This window comes from Mauremys mutica, chromosome 1, assembly GCF_020497125.1.
Source record: "Mauremys mutica isolate MM-2020 ecotype Southern chromosome 1, ASM2049712v1, whole genome shotgun sequence".
Classification (NCBI taxonomy): domain Eukaryota; kingdom Metazoa; phylum Chordata; order Testudines; family Geoemydidae; genus Mauremys; species Mauremys mutica.
In genome coordinates, this window is record NC_059072.1 from 349,130,824 (window position 1) to 349,151,797 (window position 20,974).

The window sequence follows — 20,974 nt, forward strand, 5'->3', positions numbered from 1 at the left end:
TCTGGTAACACAGACAGGGTCCTGGTGGATGGCTCAGGAACAGGGATGGGAGTGCCTGCTTGTTCGGCCTGGCCGCGGGTGACCACTCCCCCCCTCTTGGCCAGCTGCACATGGTTGGCCAAGTCTTCCCCCAGTAGCATGGGGATGGAATAATTGTAATAGACAGCAAAAGTCCTCTTTCCTGACCAGTCCTTGTACTGGTCTTCAGGGATGCTGTACCCATGGCAGGTTCTTTTAAAACTTTTCAAGAAGGCCTCAGTGTTCTCACCTGCCATGTAGGTGGGAAATTTCTTGGGATGGGGAACAGTGCCTTCTGGTGCTGGCCACACCCCTTTGCAGTCAGTGAATTTTATGTGTGGCTTGCTGGTGTTGCTTTTTGGTGCTGGTCACACCCCTCTGCAGTCAGGGAATTGGGTTGCTTGCTTCCCAATTCCTAACCCTTTCTATTCCCGAGAGACTGAATAGAAAAGAAACAAAACCTTTTCATTTGCAAATGTGTAGTTGCTGTTTGCTGATATACTGAGAAGACCCCAAAAAAACTGGTTTGTCCTGTTTCTAGCAACTTGCTAAGTACCTCACAGTAGGGGTCCTTCTAACAAAGCCTGTTAGAAAAACTTACACCTCTTTCCTAGCTGTTTTCAAGCAGACAAAGAAAAAAGAAAAAAAAGAAGAAGCTGGTGCTACTTAGTACCTGCGAGAAAAGTCTAGTAAATCCTCTCAGGGATTTGTATTCCCTGGCTCCAGAGGATTTCAAAAGACACAGGGAAAAAAAATCTGGCTGGAGGGTTTCTGTCTCCCCCCCCCAAACCTGTTTTCCCCACTGGATGGGAATGTACTTTGTGGAGCACTTCCCCCCACCTTAGGAATCCTGAGTGATACCTGATATCACAAAGGAAGGACACACCTCTAGGGAAGAGTTTTTCCTCAGCATAGCCAGCAGAGAAAAAAACTCCTCCTAACCCTGAAAACTGCTTGAAACTTGCCTTTTCCTCAAGCTGCCTGTCCAAGCAACAAGAACGAAAATCTGCTTCCAACAAAGCCTGCTGGAAAACTAAATTCCCTTCAGCCAAACTGCTGAAACTGCTTCTAACAATACCAGTTAGAAAAAGGAATACTTGTAAACTACCTCTTCTCTCAGGTTGCTTTCCTGCTCTAGAAGAAGAGAATAGCTTCCTTCAGCGTAGCCCAGCTGAAAAAAACTTCTTGTAACAATGGGTTCGAAACTCAGCTGCCACCATGTCAGAGTCTACCCTCACTTGAAACTGGGCGGTTTCAAAGTGAGGACCCGCATGTATTCTGCCACCATGTCCTATGGGATCTCACCCCCACTTTGAGCTTGTGGGTTCAAAGATGGGGACCCGCAGGTATTCTGCCACCATGTCAAAGGTCTCACCCCCACTTGGAACTGTTGGGCTCCAATGTGGGGACCTGACTTGGTTTCCCTTTAAACTACCATGTCCTGGTCTGCACCCTCACTTGAAACTGGGGGGTTTCAAAGTGAGGACCAGCATGTATTCCCCCACCCTAAAATCCTAGGGTAGGTCTCCTTGTCGCTGCCACCACTCAATCATGAAATGTGGATTGAGACACAGTCCTTCCCCAAAATCCTAGGGGATTCCAAGAGCCCCAAATCCATGGAGTTCTCACACCCAGGAGAAACAAACCATTCCCCCTGCTTCCTCCCCCCCTCCCTTTTCCTAGGAGAGATACCGGGATCCAACTACAGAGGGATACCTCCCCCTCCCCTTTCCCTGAGAATCCACCCAAGGAAAGACCAACAAGTCCTTAATAGAAAAGAATTTATTAAAGAATAAAAAGAAAATACAGAATCTCTATGAGCCCAAGCTGGACACTCATAGGGTATAACCTTATCAATCTCTGGAGAGAATCCCCTCTCCCCCTTTTCTCAGTAAAAGCAATATCAGCAAACAGGAATAAAGCATTTCCTTTAGCAAACACACAATTGCCAATATAGAAATCAAATCATAAGACTAATTCGCCTTTCTAATTAATACTCACTATTAATTAGTAGAAACTACTCCAGGAGAACTTGGAGACATGACTGTCCTCTGTTAGATCCAAAAACAGTTCTCACCCAGACAAAGGCTTCCCTCCACAGAGATTTGAAAAAAATCTTATCTCTGATTGGTCCTCTGGTCAGGTGGTCACCAGGTACTGCATGTTAACCCTTTACAGGTAAAACAGACTTTAACCCTTAACTATCTGTTTATGACAGGGGTGATCTGAGCTAAGCGATGGGTGAGAGAGATTATTTTGGAGGCAGCATTTTGGATAGACTTTAGTGGGGTAAGGTCAAAAGGGGGAGACTGCAAGTGGTGAGGTGGAGGAGGATAAGAACATGAGAATACGATTTGGCCTGTGGGACAGAAAGGAACGGTGGGTCATCCGTGGAAATGTGCAGGTGCTACACCAACCACCAGAGGGAGCCCATGTTCAACAAACAATACAAATCAGCACATTATAGAGATTAATTAATTCAGATAATAATTTAAGGAATATAGGCCTCAAACAAAGTGCATCCTCCAGATCACAGCAAGATCTATATACATAGAAACCTGAATGGAAAATCGCACTGACCTTAATGTCTGTTTTATTTCTACAACCATGAAAGAAAGGCTTTTTCTGAATTTTGGCTACAGATATCCCGATAAAAAGAGCACCTATTAAAATAATTTGTCATATGTCACGTTAGAGTGGGAGGTTAGCACAGAGCTCCACCACTTAGTCTAACAAGGGTAACTCCACAGGCGTTCCTTCAAGTTCAGTCCGGGGTAGACCGTTACAATAATGCTCTTTTTCTAACAGCTTCAAGCCTCTACTGTAACTGTAACTTCGTAAAGATAATTAGTTTAACCCACAAATTAAAGGCCCAACGCTGAATCTCCTAGACAGACAAAACTCCCCTCTAAGTCTTATTACTTCGTTCGATCAAGTCTGTTCCCACTGAAATAAGCCGTTGATCTTGTTATATGCCTGTCCACTAGAATGCCTAGCACTGCTGGCATGGCACCTGGCAGTGTTTTAGAATCTCAGTAACACCGGACCAGCTTCTGGGACCCTTGCTCTGGTTTAGTAACGAACTCCGATCGACTCCTTTTGAAGTAAAGTACTATTGAGTAAGGACATTGGAATCTTGCCCAATGTTCTCAATGATGATGGGGCAAGATTGTGAGTCCGTATTCATGGCAGTGAGCAGTTAACTCACAAAAGTAGTGCCAAACTATTCATGGGAGTCCCTGCTCACCTATGTAAATACGGGGCTGACAATGTGGCCTTCATTATGTCTTGAATCTTCCTTGAACTCTTTTGTTTTTTCCTCCTGCCTCATTCAGAATTCTGGCTCTCCACAGCAGCTTTCTAGAACCAGAAAGCTGTGTTATTGTACAAGCAGCTTAAAGTGTTCAAAACTGATCAAAGGACAAGCTGGAATTGCTATTATTGTTTCTAATACAAAGTATTTGGTTCTGAGGCTTTGGTCAAATTAAATGCAGGCTCATGTTAACCAGTGAGTGAAACCAATGGAAGGTGCTGTACGGAATCGTTACCAATCAAAACCTTCACAGCTGTTAGCTGAGCAGAGTGCCTATGTCATGATGGTGACCGATTTTAAGAAGAGCACACAATGCCCATTTCTGCAGCAGAAGGAGCACACAGATAAACCCTTTTTTTTTTTTTCAAAATTGTACAAATTTTGACTATATTTCATTTAGGAAATTTTTTTGGAAAAAAAAACATTTTGAAAACGTTGACCCTTTTCAATTTTCTGTTTCAAAACTGCTTTTTGTTTGTAAGTTTATTTATTTTATATTTTTTTTATAGTTTTTATATGACCTTTTTTTAAAAAAGAAAAAAGGGTTGAAATCAACATGAAAAGCTGTGAATTTATCAAAACAAAATGTTTTGATTGATCTGAAATGACATTTTCATGGAATTTCAGCTAGTAAAAAATTTCAGCATTTTGTTCCAATTGGGGAGGAGAAAAATGTTGAAATCTCAATTTTTTCTTCACAAGATGGAAAATCTATTTTCTGACCAGCTCTAGGGTTGAGCTCTTTTAAAAGTCTGATCCCAGTGGTGGGTGTTGAGCTCGTGCAATTCTGGCTCTTGCTGTAAAGCAATTATTGGGAATGCAGTTTAATTTTAGCCCCCTCTATACTATTAATTAGCAGAAGTGTTTCCCTCCACCCACCGTCTTTTCAAAGCTCACCTTCTAAAATGGGGTTTGCCTCCAGCACCTGCTGCTCAATCCAGGAATGCTGCCCGCTGATAGCAGCCAGGAACTGCAGGATCAGTTTGGTGCTCTCCGTCTTCCCTGCACCAGACTCGCCACTGTACAAGTTGAAAGGAAAGCACGTGAGGAAAGCCCTGTCTCACCACAGCCAGGGCCCTGGCTCTGCATTCAAACAAACGGGCTGGAAATCTTGAGGCACATGCTTCTAGTAGAGGTGGACGCTACATTTGGATTTCAAACACCCTGAACATACATGCATTCACAGATTTCTAGATTCCAAAACCAGAGGGGACCACGATGACCTCCTGTCTAATACAGGCCATAGAACATCCTCAAAGTAATTCATATTTGGATCTGGGGATTTTGTATGGCCTATCACGGGGATAGGAATCAACTGCAAGCTTAGGATCCAGATTTGATTTTGGATCAGGAGCACCACCCAAAGTTCTACGGGGCCTGTATCTTAACTTTGGGGTCAGGCCCATGCCCAGTTCGATAAGTAAGCCTACGATTCTGTCACAGCTATTTTTAGTATAAGTCAGGGACAGTAAACAAAAATCCACAGAAGCCTGGGACCTGTTCCTGAGCAGGGGCAAAGAGAGCGCTGCTGAGGCTTGCAGCTGCTCCAGCCCTGTTGCTGCTCCTGTGGCAGGGGCTGACCCAACCCCAGCCGCTGCTCCGGTGGCCCCAGGGCTGGGCTGGCTGCCAGTCAGCTGTTCTGGTGGTCCCTCCTACAATGGCCCCTGGACTGACAGCTGCTCCAGCCCTGCCCCAGAAGACATCCCGGAAAGCCAGGAACCCATGATCTCCGTGACAGAATCATAGCCTTATCGATAAGCAAATTCAGTCCAGCATTATAGCTTTCTGAGAGTGTAAACATCAAGAAGACAGAGGAATCAGTTTGGATCAGAGAAACTTGCTTATGTTCAGAGGACAGCTGGTTGGCCACGTGAAGCAAGTTCTCTGTCTTGTTTCAAGCTGCCAAAATGCATTAAGAGACAGCTACGAATACACTCTGTACATCTAAAACATTACAATTCCACGGAAGCCATTTTTATAGGTGCCATGGGGCTCTGATGCTATTGCAGACAATCCCTTTGAGCGTAAATAGGAGGGGAGGGGATCAGTGGGGAGAAGGAAGGGAGATCATCTGTCTGACCATCTCTGTATTGAGATCAGGTCCACATTGCAAAAGAGTTTCAGAGCACCTGATGAAGGGTATTGATTCTGCCACTCTAATTCATACTGGGCAGTGTCTTACAGTGCAGGTAGTCCCATGGATTTCAGCCGACCTACTCGGGAGCAAGGTATTGCTCCAAAGCAGGTGCTTAGACAGCTTAACTATGGAGTAAGTTATGGCTGGAGGCAGGAATTTCTGGGTGTAATTAATTCTATGGCCTGTGTTATGTGGGAGGTCAGACTGGGTGAAGATAATGGGCCTTTCTGGTCTTCAAAGCTATAGATCTCTGCATGTATAGTCATCCTAGGAATAATGGGATGAAATTAAAGAGAAGGTTTAAGGTGGATATCAGAGAAAACATCCTGAGATTCACCTCGATTAGCCTGTGGAATAATTATCAAAGGCAGTGGTAGAAGGCCCATCACTTGGAATGTTAAAAACAAGGCTTGACTGACCCTGCATGGGGAGAGATATGGACTGGATGTTCTAATAGGTCTTTTCCATCCTTAACGTCTGTGATTGAACACAATTACTTAACCAATTAGCCTCAGCAAAGAGGCCAAGTCATAGGTATGTCTTGTGCAATTCCCAGCTTGGCAAGACAGACGCGGGCTAGCTTTGATTGCGCTAAGTTGCTAAAAATAGAAATATAGCCATGGTGGAGTGGTGGTGAGTTGGGCTAGGCACCCAGCTAAGTACTTAGGGTCCTGGGCAGGAATGTGGCTAGCCCATCCTGCTGCTCGTGCTGCAGTAGCCACACTTCTGTTGTTAGTGGGATAGCGCAATCAAAGCTAGAGGACGCACATCTACCCAAACTGGAAATTACGCCTCCAGCTCCAGCACAGATGCACCCATAGACTCATGCGTCTGACGAAGTGGGTATTCACCCACGAAAGCTCATGCTCCAATATGTCTGGAAGTCTATAAGGTGCCATAGGACTCTTTGTTCCATAGACTCTGAACTTCCTGTACACCCCTCCAGGAGGGGCCATACTAACAGGCAGGGGCGGCTCTAAGCATTTTGCTGCCCTAAGCACAGCAGGCAGGCTGCCTTCGGCAGCTTGCCTGTGGAGGGTCCGCCGAAGCCACGGGAGCAGCGGACCCTCCGCAGGCAAGCCGCCGAAGGCAGCCTGCCTGCCGCCCTCGCGGCGACCGGCGGAGCGCCCCCAGTGGCTTGCCGCCCCAGGCACGCGCTTGGCGTGCTGGGGCCTGGAGCCACCCCTGCTAACAGGCTGGTGTGGGGAAGCTGACACTGACACTGCCTATGCTGTGCTGTTTGGCTAAATGCTCTTTGGACTTTAGCCTTAAGTGCGGTCTACCTTGCACTTTTCCCAAGCAATCAAGGTATGTGTGCTCAGCACCTTTGGCAGGATGGAATCCTAATTCAGGATCCGTGCTGGGCCTGACGTTCACAAACCCACCTTATGATGCAACACTGGTCCCTGTTGTTGCGTTGCATGTTGTAGTAGCAGTTGTCAGCTATTGCGAAGATGTGGGGGGGCATCTCCCCAATCTTTTTGTTGGTGTACAGCCGTATCTGCTCTGGAGAGTAGATAGGTAACAGCTGGTAGGGATTCACTGCCACCAATATCGAACCTGTATACGTCTAGAGGAGAAGCACAAAGAGGTTTATCGGGACAAGGTGCCCCACCCGAGCAGCTTCGGCACCCAGGACCAAATGCAAAGGCAAAACAAGACCGGGATTTTCAACTGCCACTGGAAAGGCGCTGCTCATTTCAAAAAGCCATTTGCGGGGTGAATTCTGGAGTCAAAATGAAGCAAAAGCCCCAACTGTGCAAATCAACACAAACCAACCCAAAACTCCGAGCCAGATTTCAATCACTGTGAGGTTTAGATCCGGGTTTTCAACATGGGACCATCTCTGCAACAAACATGGTCAGAGCCACCAGAGACGCACATCTGTCAGGTGCATTACGAGGGACCACTGCCTGGACTGCCCAAATAATACAGTTGTTTGCAGTGTTGTTGTAGCCTTGTTGTTTAAAATTTGACAAACAGCCCAAATAATGAAGGTATGTCACAGAAAAGGCCTTTGATCCATCTCTACCACAGGTCGCTCAGGAGCCTGGAGCTGTGCTGTGATATTGGACAGCTACTCCCTGGGGACCATTGTCACCTTCCTACGACCCTCCTTTTGGGATACTCCTTTGGGGATGTCATGGGGGCGGCAGAGGAGGAAGAGGGTGCAAGCAGCCCCTCCCTCTGCACGGTCATGCTGATAGCAGCCTTCACTTGGCAGGCGGTGCTGGGGAACCCACACAGGGGGGACATGGTAGCCTGGCTGGCAAAGCTAGGGGCCCCAAAGGAGGAGTGTCTGGGGGCAGAGATCCCACAGGCTCACTCCCTGTTTGTGCTGGTGACTCCAGGCAACACTGCAGACAGCTCAGATTGCAGCTCATTAAAGTCTGTCGCTCTTCTCACCACAGGAGCCCTGCGAGCCCTGGCCCGGTGATGGTCCGGGTCTTCGCCAGCATTTTGGCGGCAGGGGAGCCCTTCAGTCGCTCTGGGTCTTCGGCGGCATTTCAGCGGCAGGGGGCCCTTCAGTCGCTCCGGGTCTTCGGCGGCATTTCGGCGGCAGGGGGCCCTTCAGTCGCTCCGGGTCTTCGGCGGCATTTCGGCGGCGGGGGGCCCTTCAGTGCTGCTGAAGACACGGAGCAACTGAAGGGCTCCCCGCCACCGAAATTCCGCCAAAGACCCGGACTGCCGCCGAGTGAGTACAAGCGCCGCAGCACCCCTGCTTTGCCCCAAGCCCCCTGAATCCACTGGGCAGCCCTGTCCCCCATAGTGCCTCGGGAGAGTATAATTACAAGGGCATAATACCTCCAGACAGCCCTGTTCGAGGTGCATCTTCTTTCTTCCCCCCATGCACCATGGCCCCTTACAGGAAACCAGTTATAGGAATTGACCATGATCCAAGTTGCGTATCCTAAGATGATCGTGCCAAGGTTAACTGCTGGCATCTTAGTGCAGCCTCTCTAACTGAAGGGGCCGACTGCAATTTAAGAAGTGCTGCACCGACTGGCATTGAGAAGGGGAGAATGGTTTCTAACCCTCGGGCAGTACAATCCTTTGCAGTCTCTAGCTCTTGTGATTCATTTCTAGCGGGCTTCTCCTAGGGCTTAATGCCTGCTGGCCAAGGAAGCTAACTGGCGGGAGAAGAAAAGGTTACTCGCCTTGTGCAGTAACTGAGGTTCTTCGAGATGTGTGTCCCTACAGGTGCTCCACTCTAGGTGTCTTCATGTCCCTGTGCCTCAGATCAGAGATTTTTGGTAGCAGTGTCCGTTTGGACTGCACATGCGCTCTCCCCGTCTTGCGCTGTGCTTTGATATTATATAGTGCGGTGCAGGAAAACTGCCCTCAGTTCCTTCCCTACTGCAGAGCTCATATGGAAGAACCCCAAAACAGAGGGGAGGAGGCTGAAGGTATTTTTGGTAAGAATTTGGGATGCGGCCATAATGTGATCTTGTCCTTTAATAAAGGCGGGTGCGCCATTAAGACTCCTCTTTCTCCCACTCTCTGAGCAGACGTGATGGCCACTAGGAATGTGGTTTTCGTAGAGAGGTGTGGAAGTGAGCAAGTGGCCCTAGGCTCAAAGGGTGACCTTATAAGGCAGTTTAAGACAAGATTAAGGTCCCATACTGGTGCGGAGTCTTTGATTGGATGGTAGAAATTACCCATACCTTTAAGAAATCTTTTTGTTGTAGGATGAGCAAACACCGAATGATCATCTGTCTCCCGGTGGAAAGTGTTAATGGCTGCGAGAGGCACGTTTACTGAATTTAGAGATAGGCTTGATTTCTTTAAGCTTAGGATGCGGTCTAGCACAATCGATAGCAAAGTGGATGTAGAAGTAATCTGTCTTGCATCACACCAGAGTTGGAATCTCTTCCATTTTTGAATGTATGTGTGACAGGTAGTTATTTTTTCTGCTAGGTAACAGTACTTCCTTCACGTCCTCAGAACAGTTCATTCCTAAGCTCTGGAACCATCAAGGAGCCATGCTTTGAGCCGGAGAACTTGCAGATTTGGGTGATGGATCAAGCCTGCCTCTTGAGAAAGAAAATGAGTAACAGAGTGGAAAGTAATTGGTGGACAAGCCATCAGATGAAAAAGGTTCAGAAACCACATCCGTCTTGGCCAGGTTGGAACTATAAGAATAACTCTGGCCTTTTCTTGCTTTATCTTGAATATCACTTTGGATATTTGTGGAATTGGTGGAAAGGCCCATAAGAGATGCCTGTTCCATCTGAGGAGAAAAGCATTTCTGAGAGAATGGTGACCCAGGCCTGTTCTGAAGCAGAATTGGGAGCGTTTCTTGCTCTTGGCTGTGGCAAACAGGTCTATCTTTGGAGTTCCCCAATGTATGAATAAGCTGTGAAAGATGCTAGTGTCAACTTCCCATTGATGATCTTTGGAAAATTTTCTGCGGAGAATACCTGCTGTAGTGTTCTGTATGCCCAGGAGGCAGGTTGCTGAGTTGCTGATCTGCGGATGAATGCACCAGTTTCACTTCCTCGGCACACAGAGAAGGTGATCTTGCTCCTCCCTGGTGGTTTATGTAGACTATACATGCAATCGTGTCTGTCAAAAACTTTACATATTTGTCTTTGATCATTGGTGGGAAGTGTCAGCCAGTGTTCCTGACTGCTCTCAGCTCTAGTAAGTTGATATGTAGTGTGGATTCAAGAGGGGACCATTTGCCCTGAATGGTGTAGGTGTCCAAGTGGGCTCCCCATCCCATTAGGAATGCATCCATCATCAAAATTGGTGGAGATGTTTGTGTTGTTGGAGCAAATGAGACTGGGGGTGATAGGTTGGGGCCTCAACTAATGCATCAGAATTGTTGTTTGGATGTAGAAGGTTGCGATGTTGATGATTGTGGGGCTGTTGGTCTCCATTTTTGTAATCCATGCCTGTTCCTTTGAGGATCATAATTTCTCTGGGGAGAGGGAAAGTCAGTAGGGCCAAGATCTCTGCCGTCTGGTACTTACTATGTCTCCTTCTTTGGGCAGGAATGTAAATACCCAGAGAACATAATGTGATCCTAGAATATTTTAATGTGTGTAAGGATTCGTCAGATCTTTGTGCAAACAATTTACATCCCTCAAAATGGAGGTCCTCCACCATAGCTTGCACCACCCTGGGAAAGCCAGAGAGATGAAACTCAAACGCGCTCCTCATGACAATTGCTGTGGAAATGGAACGAGCAGCTGTATCTGCAGCATCCAGAGACGCCTGCAATGCTGTTCTCACAAGGAGCTGACCCCTCCACAATGATCATGGAAATTGCTCTTTCTGATCTGACAGGAGGTGTTCAATAAAGGTGTTTAATTTAGAATAACTGGTATGGTTGTATTTTGACATGAGGGCTTCATAGTTGGAGATCCTAAATTGCAGGATCGCTGAAGATTAGGATTTATGTCCAAATAAATCCAGTCACTTCCAGTCCTTATATGGTGTCATTTTAGCGCAGTACTGTCTGCCACGTTCATTAACAGCATTGTCAACTGGTGAATTTGGGGAAGGATGAGAAAATAAAAAGTCCCTGTTTGTAAAGGGCACATCATATTTTTTGTCCGCTCTTTTGCCTGTTGGGGGTATTGTGGCTGGTGTCAGCTATATAGTTTTCCCGGGATCAAGCAATGCCTCGTTGATGGTGAGTGCAATCTTTGCTGATGACAGTGTCTATAGGATGTCAAGCAGTTTAGGCTGTGACTCTTTGACTTCTTCAAGTGGGATTTACAGGGAATCCACTACCCTCTTAAAGAGGTCTTGAAATTGCTTGACGTCATCTGCTGTACTTGGAGGAGGAGGCATGACCACCTCATGAGGAGATGATGAAGAAATGTTGGTCATCGGAATGGCTTCCTTGTCTAGTCTTTCCTCCTGTTCCTCAAAGGTCTCCTCTTGAGGATCAGGGGTCTGGCTATTGATGCTGAAGATCACTTTCCTTTATCCCTCTGGATGGATTGGGTGATGCTAGAGGACTTCAAAAATTGTTGTCTATATGCCACCCATGGGTTCTATTATAGCCAATGAGATGGTGGAAAGGGCATGAGTGGGGGCATCCAAGGGTCTCCATACCAACTTGGTGGGTCTCTTCTACTCTAGTGGTAAATTGACGGCACATGATTTTCTACCTGACTAGCTCCCTAGTACTGTCATGGAGAACCTTGGACAAACACTGAGTATAAGTCATCCCCATCATCTTCCTCATCGTTGCTTGACAGGGGTAGAGCAGTCATAGATGGTGGAGTAGAATATCTGGATACCACATGTAAGTCCAGGGATGTGGGTGTAAGCTGTACCATGGTTATGCTGGTGCCTCGTAAGGGTGATTCAGGCATCTTCAAGATCATCAAGTCTTTGGGGAATCGAAATTCCTGCAGTACCAGAACAGCCATTGGTACCATTGAGGTCACCTGAGTAGGTGACCTTGAAGTGGAGAGAGTCATCGGTACTGGAGGCCCTCTGTGTCGGGATGGCCAGCAGATGTCACTGTAGCCTTTTGTGGTGCTGGTGTACTCGATACCCACTGTCTACAAGACTCCGTCAGTGCCGTTCTAGAGGAGTTGGGTTTTTCTTTGCCACTCCTTTCTCCTGACAGTTACAATCTTCTTGAGCCTACCCTTTTAGGATCGTTGGGCTTACTGGTGGTACCAATACTTTAGGATCCTGCAGCCTCATAGTTATCTAGTCATGGATCAGTTGGCACCGAGGTTTTTGACCGTGCAGGAACCTTTTTCTTTTGGACGATTCCCTATTTGGAGAACTTGTGGCCTATTTTTTGAGACTTTCTAAGAAGAATCCAAGGATTTCCTCTTTGAAGTCACTGGACGGTCTTCATCTAAAGATGTTGACGGGCTCACTCTCTCTCAACAGGGACTGCTGTCCAAGGTGGGTCCTGGCTATAGGGCCGGAGGCTGGTTGGAGTGAGCTTTCCATCATAAGCAGTCTAAATTTTAGCCCATGACTCTTTCTGGTTCTGGATTTTAATTTGAGACAAAGCATGCACTTCTGAGGCATGTGTCCCTCTTCGAGAGAGCGAAGGCAATGGGAATAGCCATCATTGACAGGAATGGCTTCCCGACACGAGAGGCAATGTTTAAATCTGGAGGAGTTGGGCATACACTTTTCAGGGTTCACTTCCCGAACGGGAAAAACTAGAGAAAGCTAACGTACACTAAGGAGATAACTATTCTACAATCGAAATAAAAACATTTTTTTAAAAAGAAATGAAAAGAGAAGAAGGAAGTATTAACACTAACTGAAGTCTATTACTGCTATGGAAAATTAGCAAAAAAACCCCATTAAGTAGAACCTCTGTCAATGGGCTCTGCCAAGGCTCCGGCTCAGGCCAAGAGAAGTTGAGAAGGATCTGAGAGCGGTTTGCCCACACAGCGCTATCTAGCAAGAGAGCACAGCACGAGACAGGGAGAGCGCAGGTGCAGACCAAATGGACACTGCTACCAAAAATCTCCGATCTTAGATGCCGGGATGTGAAGATCCCTAGAGTAGAGCACCCATAGGGACACTACTCAAAGAAGAACATCCAATTTATAACAGACTAGAACAAGAGTCATGTATCGCAAGCCGAAGGTTAAGGACACAATCAGTGTCAAAATCCTTTATATCTGGTGGACCAAGTAATGAAAAGACCAATACTGCCTAGAATATGCTATCCAAAGAAAGAGCTGGTCATTTTAATGCCAAAACTAATATGCCTTACACCCTTTTAACAGCATGTTCTACTATCACCAGATGGAAGGAGCAAAGTAGCCCATTCCATGGCAAACCTCCCCGCACCCATGATAAAGAACTCTACTAGGCTTTCACAGGGGTTTGAGCTGCCTGGGAATGCAGCCATGGCGGCTAGCTTTCTTAGACAGCCAATCGGTGACTGACCCTAAGCTTACATAGAATGAGTGAGAATGTTTCTGCGGTTGTTTCAGGCAATTAATTAAAGATCCCTATTACAGAGTAAGGTACATTCCAGCTTTCTCTTGCTAACATATGTTGCAAGTTGCAGATAGAGCGAGTTTGAATTTTTACTCACTTTTGGAATCAGCATGCAGGGCCAGTGCTCCTGAGAAGGCCCAACTAAGAGACCGAGAGGCCAGCATGGGCAGCCCCAGTTCAAATTTCTCCCACATAATCCTGCTAATGTGCCTCAATCCTGATTTGGAAGGGCCATCTCTAGGCATGGAAGGGTAGTTCCGTCTCTATGGCCCACTCAATCCTTGGCATCTGCTCAGACTTTCAGTCAGGCTGCCAATTAGTGCCAGCAGTGGGGGTTTTTGTCATAGGAACCCTTGCCCACTGGGAGCTGGACTGGACTCCCAAACTCATTTCACAGTCAACAAAAGGTAGTAACTCTCTGATTGAATCCTGGGCTGGATTTGAACTCACAACCTAAAAGATGTCTGAGGTTTTCATGCTGCTTCATAACTTGGTGAGATTTACAAGTTATAAGGCATTTCTAGGCAAGTGTAGGGACATGTTTAACAGTACATAGAGGCAGAAATATCCCACTTCGTGTTCTCTTCACTCATTCTCAGAAAGACTGACTTTGCTTCTGGCGTGAGTTTGTGACATCCCCATATTCCAGCCTTTGGTGGTAACTTGTCTGTCCTGGCCAAGACCCATGACTCTGACTAAGGCCAAAGATCTTTTTAAAGGAGTTAACCATTAGTGGCAGGAATGTTTTCTTGATGTTCCCACTGACCTTTCCCTTGTGGTCATTAAGAGACTGTCAGCATAAACTCCTGTGTTATCTCAAGAGATGAGCTTGGTTGGACTTGTTCCTAGTTGACAAATACACACAGCTTGCCCAATTTTAACAGCTGACAGCATTCAAGACTTTGGCCCCTGAACTGATGATGGGCCAAAGGGCAGCTACAAGAAAATATTTGCAATTCCCGTTTCCAAGTCTGGTTAAGAGTAAAGCCCCTCTGTTTTGGTGTAAAGATCAGCTTGGCTGAACGTATGAGTGATGGTTCTACAAAAGCCGAAGGTTTACACCTGAAAATGCTGCTCCACTGCAAACTTGTTACTGTCCACGTGACCTACATTTTCATTAGCCATGTAACAAATCCTCTCTGTGCCTGATTCCCAGAGCACCCCAAACTCGTCTTGGCTTCAACTGGAGTTTTTGCTGCTCAGGGAACGCAGGGTCACACCACGACCTGATACTCCTGCATTTTAGCAACCCCTATTCAGAAGCAGATGGCTTTGAGTTCATCTCCAGATAGACAAAACTCTGCTCGGTAACACAGTGTTGCGACAAAACACCCCTGCTATTCGGCACAGTTTTTCTCAGCGCATACAAGCATGAGCCATGCAGAACAGCGCTCACATAACCCTTTTCATTTTGTCGTGGTTGCTTATTTCCTCCAAACCGGGCTATTACACGTAGCTGGTTACAGCCCTGTCCACCTGGCATCACATCCGCAGACTCGATACTTTGCTCTTCTAGCAAGAGGCCACATTTCTGTCATTGTGGCAAAGCGCTGCAGCCGAAGGGATAATGGTTTGGGTGCATTCACGGGGCAGCAGAAAAGCAGTGCAAGACAAATGAGAAACACCACGAATGGTGAACGTCAACGAGCGAGCCAGCGGATGACATGACAATGCATTGCGGCAATGGAAGGTGGCTCGATACCTGTGTGTGTTATACTTACCCTCCCACCACAGTTAGTCTTAGGGTTAAAAAGGAAGGAAGGAGAAAAAGGAAAATACATATTGCATTAGAGCAGGACTACAAAAGCCTTTGGCCAAGTCATGGCGAACTTTCCCCCCCAGCCAGCTGAACCGGGAAACACAGATTGTCAGAAGCCTCATTGCAAGATTCAGCAGTGCCGGGAACACCCTCAAGCAGCGCAGGCCTGTCACGGACCATACTGAGTACTATCACTTTGGGCTGGTGAGAGCAAATTGTACCTCATAGAACCGCTGCTTGCTGGGTTGGTCTCTACCACCTCGGCTCCATTCACAGGGGCATATACAGCTTCGCAGAACTGCCAGCCACACTTCCTGACACTCTACTCACTTTTCCTCTGCCAGGGTGATAGATAATGTAAAGGGATGGTTTATTCACCTGTCAAAATTTCTCTCTCTCTCTGACCCACCCTCCTCACTTCCCCCTCGGCTCCACCCCAAAAACCCCTTAGTGATGTGAGAACTAAAAGCCAATCTGTTTTGCTCTTCGTTGGTCAAACAGATTTTAAAACCTTTGACCAAAATCTTTAAAAGTTGATGCTTAAAATTAAGCTTCTGAATGCATATGTAGACATAGTTAAGTGGCGTAGCTGCGTCCAGGCAAGGAACACCTTGCTGATCATACAACACACTGGTGTTCCTGTCCTAGGAGAGCACCGGCAGGGGAGTCCTGGCCTAAATATCATTGCAGTCTTTTTGCAGACAATGCACAAACAGAAACAGGGGCAAAGCTCATTGAATAAATTCTTTGCTACAAATGATTGGCCCAGCTGTACTGCCCATCTGTCCAAGCCTGTGCTAGTCCCTTTGTCTCCTTCCCCAGCTTTGGGGATATCTTGGGATGTGCGTTCCTCTAGCAGCCACCTCACTTTGCTGTAGAACCAAAGCAGTGTATGGCTAAGGGAATGGTGCAGTATTTCAGCGACTGCTGCAAGCCTGGAGTTGTTAAAGAGATTAAAAATTCATCATTGCTTAGGGGGTAAACTCCTAATGAGAGACAGATACCTGGAGACGCATTTCGCACATCTAATAAAAGGTTAATGCGCTGGCTGGAGGCACAGACACCCAGCATCCACCGAGCACTCAGAACTCAGCAACCAATCTCCTGTGACAGAGGGGGCCCGCTCCCCACTGCACAGAAACCCACAGGAGGAGATCCGCCCACTCCTCCCTCTAGATCAGTAGTCTTTGCGCCCTAGTCAGAGCTAGGCGAGTGCTCACAGGGGCACCAGCCTCTCCAGGGCCCAGGCCAGGGCCATCTGGCTGGGCGCAGCAGGCAATGTGGGCTGCACTCAGGCACGATAGCCCTGGGCTCTAGGAGGCCTCCTGCTGTGGAGGTGCACATCAGCACGAGACTGGCTTCCTGGCACAGCGGCACCCTCGCATTACCCTCCTCTGGCTTCCTGGCACAGCGGCACCCTCGCATTACCCTCCTCTGGCTTCCTGCTTCTTGGTTTCCGTTTGTTGTCTCTGTTGCTTTTCCTCCTCAGACTCACTCTAAAAGAGCCCCCCTCTTTGCCGTTCCCGCACGCGTAAAACTAGGGACAGGACATTTCGATGGACTTTCTTCCCACGAGGGCCTTCACTTCCCAGAAAACAACCACAGGATCCTGCCCTGCCTTTATGGCTGACACCCAGGCATCATCGCCTTCCTCTCCCTCCCCCTTCCCCCCCACGTGCCTGGACAAGCCCATTAACACCACTACCTGAACCTGCCAGGAATGCTGCTGTTCAGACTCCCCCTCCCCTCGACTGTATCTGCAGCCAGCCTATGAGAAAGGGGCCACCCCAGTCTCCTACATCTGCCATCACCAGCAGAGACTGACTGCAGGGCTGGGGGCCTGGAAGTCCTGATAGCTAATGGTGGGTTAGACACTGAATCCCACTGGGGCCTTGGGGCAGCATTTCCAGATTAGGCTCCTAAAGCAACGGCACAAGCATCAGAGGCACTGAACGCTTGTAGCTTCCATTCATTCAAATCCGAAAATCTGGCCACTTATTCAGGTGCCTAAATGTGGATTCGTAAATGTTGGCTTTAACTTCCCTGTGCCTCAGTTTCCCCATCTGTAAACAGGGGCTAATACGAATCATCTGCTTCACAGACTGTGGGAATTAGTTGGTTCAGCCTTTGAAGATGGATGTATTACTCTCATTGATGCCTATGAAAGACCCCACCTACAGGGAAAGCAGAATATTGGAACCGAGAGGAGAATCTGTCCTGAGTCAATAGCACTAAGAAGCAAGAGACAGCCTCAAAAATGCTGCGTGAAGATGTGACTGCAAAGCAGCCGACCTTCACCTTTCCTCAAGACAACTGTTTGTTACATATAAACCAGCTCGCCTCACCTACTTCCCAAAAATGCATATTCCCACCTAAGAGGCTATGTTAACCCTTTCCATCGCATCAGCACATTTCTCTCGAATGAAACAAAAATGTGAAGGAATCATCTTCCACTCAAAGCTACCAGAAAGTGACTGGGAGGATATTTTCAGCAGTTGCCCCATCCCCACTGTCTTCCACCCTGCAAAATCCGTACAATGAAATAGCTGGTGAGACATTGCACGCTGGTTCCTGCAAAGGTGAATTGTTCAACATCGGGACCGGTGGGCTATTGCTAAGGTTAATATTTTGTCATGGTTATTTTTAGTAGAAGTCAAGGACAGGTCATGGGCAATAAACAAAAATTCATGGAAGCCCGCGACCCGTCCCTGACTTTTACTAACAATAACAGGGAGGAGGGGCTGACCGCTGGGGGGACTGAAGCCCGAGCCTGCCACGGGGCTCTAGCCCCGCTGCTGCTGCAGGGGTGCAGCCGAAGAAGTCACTGAGGTTCCTTAAAGTCACGGAATCCGTGACCTCCATGAGTAAATTGTATCCTTAGTTATTGCTAAACCTATTTTGACTGCCTTGTTTCTTCATAGGTTTCAGGGCCGGAAGGGCGTATTAGGAGGATGCAGTCTGAGCTCCTGCATCACACAGGCCAGAGAATTCACCCAGCTCTGGAACCAAGCTCAGCATTTATGAGAGATTTGGAAAAAGCTGATGTAACATTTTTTCTCATTTTCACATGCCCCCAGTTCCATCTGAGGCAAGGAGTGGAGCTGGCAAAATACCAAAAGGAAAGGCTGCTCGGGCCATATTTTTGGCCTACCTGGAGACAGGGTCCGCTAGAAGTCTCACAAGTAGAGACAGGCCTGAACCAAACTCAAGCATCTGAACACCCTCAAACTTTTGCAAGATATGTGTGTGTGTGTGTGTGTGTGTGTGTGTGTGTGTGTGTGTGTGTGTGAGTGAGTGAGTGAGTGAGTGAGTGAGTGAGTGAGTGAGTGAGAGAGAGAGACCAAACTCAAGCATCCGAACACCCTCTAGATGACCCTAATGGTCCCTTCTGGCCTTAAAATCTACCAGCCTATGAATCACTCATCTTTAAATGAAATCCTTAAATTGTTTCAAAAGAGACCTTGGAGGGTATGTCTACACTGCAGTGTAGGCCCAGGTTAGTAGAACTCGAGTTAGCAGACCCTGGGTTAGTTAACCTAGATCTTAAGCATCTACATTCATTTGTAACTCCAGATTAGGAATTGTTGAGCCCTGAATCTATGTTGCATTATGCAGGCCTGAGTCCAATCACCCATGTCCCAGACTTCCTAGTGTCCTCCCAAACTATGGCCGTGCTAACCCTTTGTTCATGGTGCAGCATGAGAAAACTTGACTGCCCACCAAACTTGACTGTCCAGAGGACAAAGAATGTCCGTCTGGGGAATTGTGGGATACTTCTGGTGGATCCCAGAGCACGAGTCCAGTGGGGCTGAATCTACACTGCAATGCAATAAGGCTTGAACCCTGATTTAACTCACACAGGGGGGGTCTTAAGACTCTGGGTCCGCATGCTTTGTGTGTATACGGAAGGGGGATTAAGCTTGAGTTTGAGCCCTGAGTTTACACTGCAGTGTAGGCATGGGTGATGGCACAAAACAATGTACTTCTGCCATTGAGTGCCTGCAAGCCTTACAATTTAAGAACTGTCCTGAAGTGCCCCGCTCTTACGTGATCACACTGACTATTTGGCAACATCGAATAGCGTGCTTGCATGCACTGCAGGTATGTTTTACTTCAGGCACAAAAATGTGCATCTTATGACCCTGCAACTGCAAGCCAGCAGCCAGAGATTCCGCAACTCTGAGAAAACAAAGAAAGACCCTTTGAACGCTGACTTCTTTCCTTTTGGAGTTATAATGTTATAGCAGAACAACCACGCAACTCAATTTACCCTCACACAATGTCCTAAATTAAAACCAATGCAGCTGCACAAATGCCACATAGGGCAGAATCTGGGTTGTGGAAGTGTTAGAACCAGCAATGCAGCGTCAGGAGGAAACGGTTGAGTTTGTAAAGCTAGTGAATTGAGCATACCAGGCACGACATCATTGAGAGACAAATCTGCAAATCCACAATGCTGATTTTACAGTCGCTTTGCTGAGCACTTAAACAGCACTTAAAGGGGCATTAGGGCGGTGTGTGCATGTCAGGAACTTAAGAGTTCTAAGAAGAATATCGTAGCAATCAAAATGCAGCTGAGAGACACCAGGAAATTGGGAATGAATAAGTCTTAAGTGCACACACCAGGTATTGCAAGGTCACTGGGGGAAAACTGCCTTGTCACACCCCAGGTTAATTAATTCCCAGAGCCTGTCACACTGTGTGGATTCTTCAGCCACGTCCCCTATGCATGGGATCCTCAGACAGGTCAGCTAAACGTGTTGCGATCTTAAAGGGCGCCCAGGCAAATGCCTGGGGATCGTTAGTCATTACATGGGTCATGGGATCTATAGCTTCCACTTGGACAATGAGAAACTCAGTTTAATGCTTCACTCAAAGCACTGTGTTCATAACAGTGCAGAAACTCCCTGCACTCTGGAGCCACTCTCAGGCGTAAACCCGGGCTCCCATGTGGGACTTGATTCCACTAGCCCAGAGTGAGGGCACAGCGCTCCCCATTTGGTCACATAAAAGGACTCAGATTTAATTAACATCCAAAAGATATATCCTTTCCCCAATTCAGTAAACCCCCACGTGCAATAGCATCTCAGATCCTGCATGAACCACATGTAAACTTTGCAGCAGTCATGGCAGAGAATAGGTACGTATGAGGCTTGGACCAGTTTAGGATAAGCACAACAAAGCTGGGGTGAGATGACATTCTCCAGGTGGGCACTCACATAGATAAGGTGCTCTCGGTAACGGATGAGCAGGTTCCGCAGAATCCCAGCTTCATTCAGGTCCCCCAGGCGGATCATGTCCTCCACCCCGTGGATAGAGGTCGGGTGCATGGGTTTGATGTGGCTGGCATTGTGAGGGAAAATCCAATGCTCCTGGAAACAAAAAGGGGAAAGAGGTCAAATGTGAGCCTGCCGCGATATATACCCTAGACAGATTCAGAAAGGACAGGATGAGAGGATTATGCAGTACAAGGGGCATGACAGCCATTAACTTTAAAGGATCGTAGTGAAAAGGAAATGATCTCTCAGATCCCTGCAAGACCAGGATATAGCTGTGTTTTAAGGCTCCTAAGCTCAGGGGCAGCTAGGCGGCTCTGCGTGCTGCTCTTGCCTGCAGGCACCGCCTCTGCAGCTCCCATTGGCCGTGGTTCCCAGCCAATGGGAGCTGCGGAGTTGGCGCTCAGGGTGGGGGCAGCATGCAGAGACCCCCTGGCCACACCCTGCATCTAGGAGCCAGAGGGACGTTCCGGTCACTTCCAGGAGCCACGCGGAGCCAAGGCAGGTGGGAAGCCTGCCTTAGCCCC

The 20,974-nt window shown here is 47.6% G+C and overlaps 1 protein-coding gene across 2 annotated transcripts in view; it reads right to left on the reverse strand.

Annotated features, from left to right (window-relative positions):
* Positions 1-20,974, reverse strand: part of MYO7A (myosin VIIA) — a 157,317-nt gene that overhangs the window by 84,988 nt on the left and 51,355 nt on the right. Inside the window, exons 4-7 of one of the 2 annotated variants that reach the window (XM_045021244.1) lie at positions 20,391-20,543; positions 15,134-15,151; positions 6,854-7,038; positions 4,229-4,350 (exon numbers count right to left, since the gene is read on the reverse strand). In XM_045021244.1, coding sequence (XP_044877179.1) covers positions 4,229-4,350; positions 6,854-7,038; positions 15,134-15,151; positions 20,391-20,543 — 478 coding nt within the window. Of the gene's footprint in view, positions 1-4,228; positions 4,351-6,853; positions 7,039-15,133; positions 15,152-15,392; positions 15,509-20,390; positions 20,544-20,974 lie in introns of those variants that run through there. The other variant, XM_045021255.1, reaches the window with a different exon arrangement.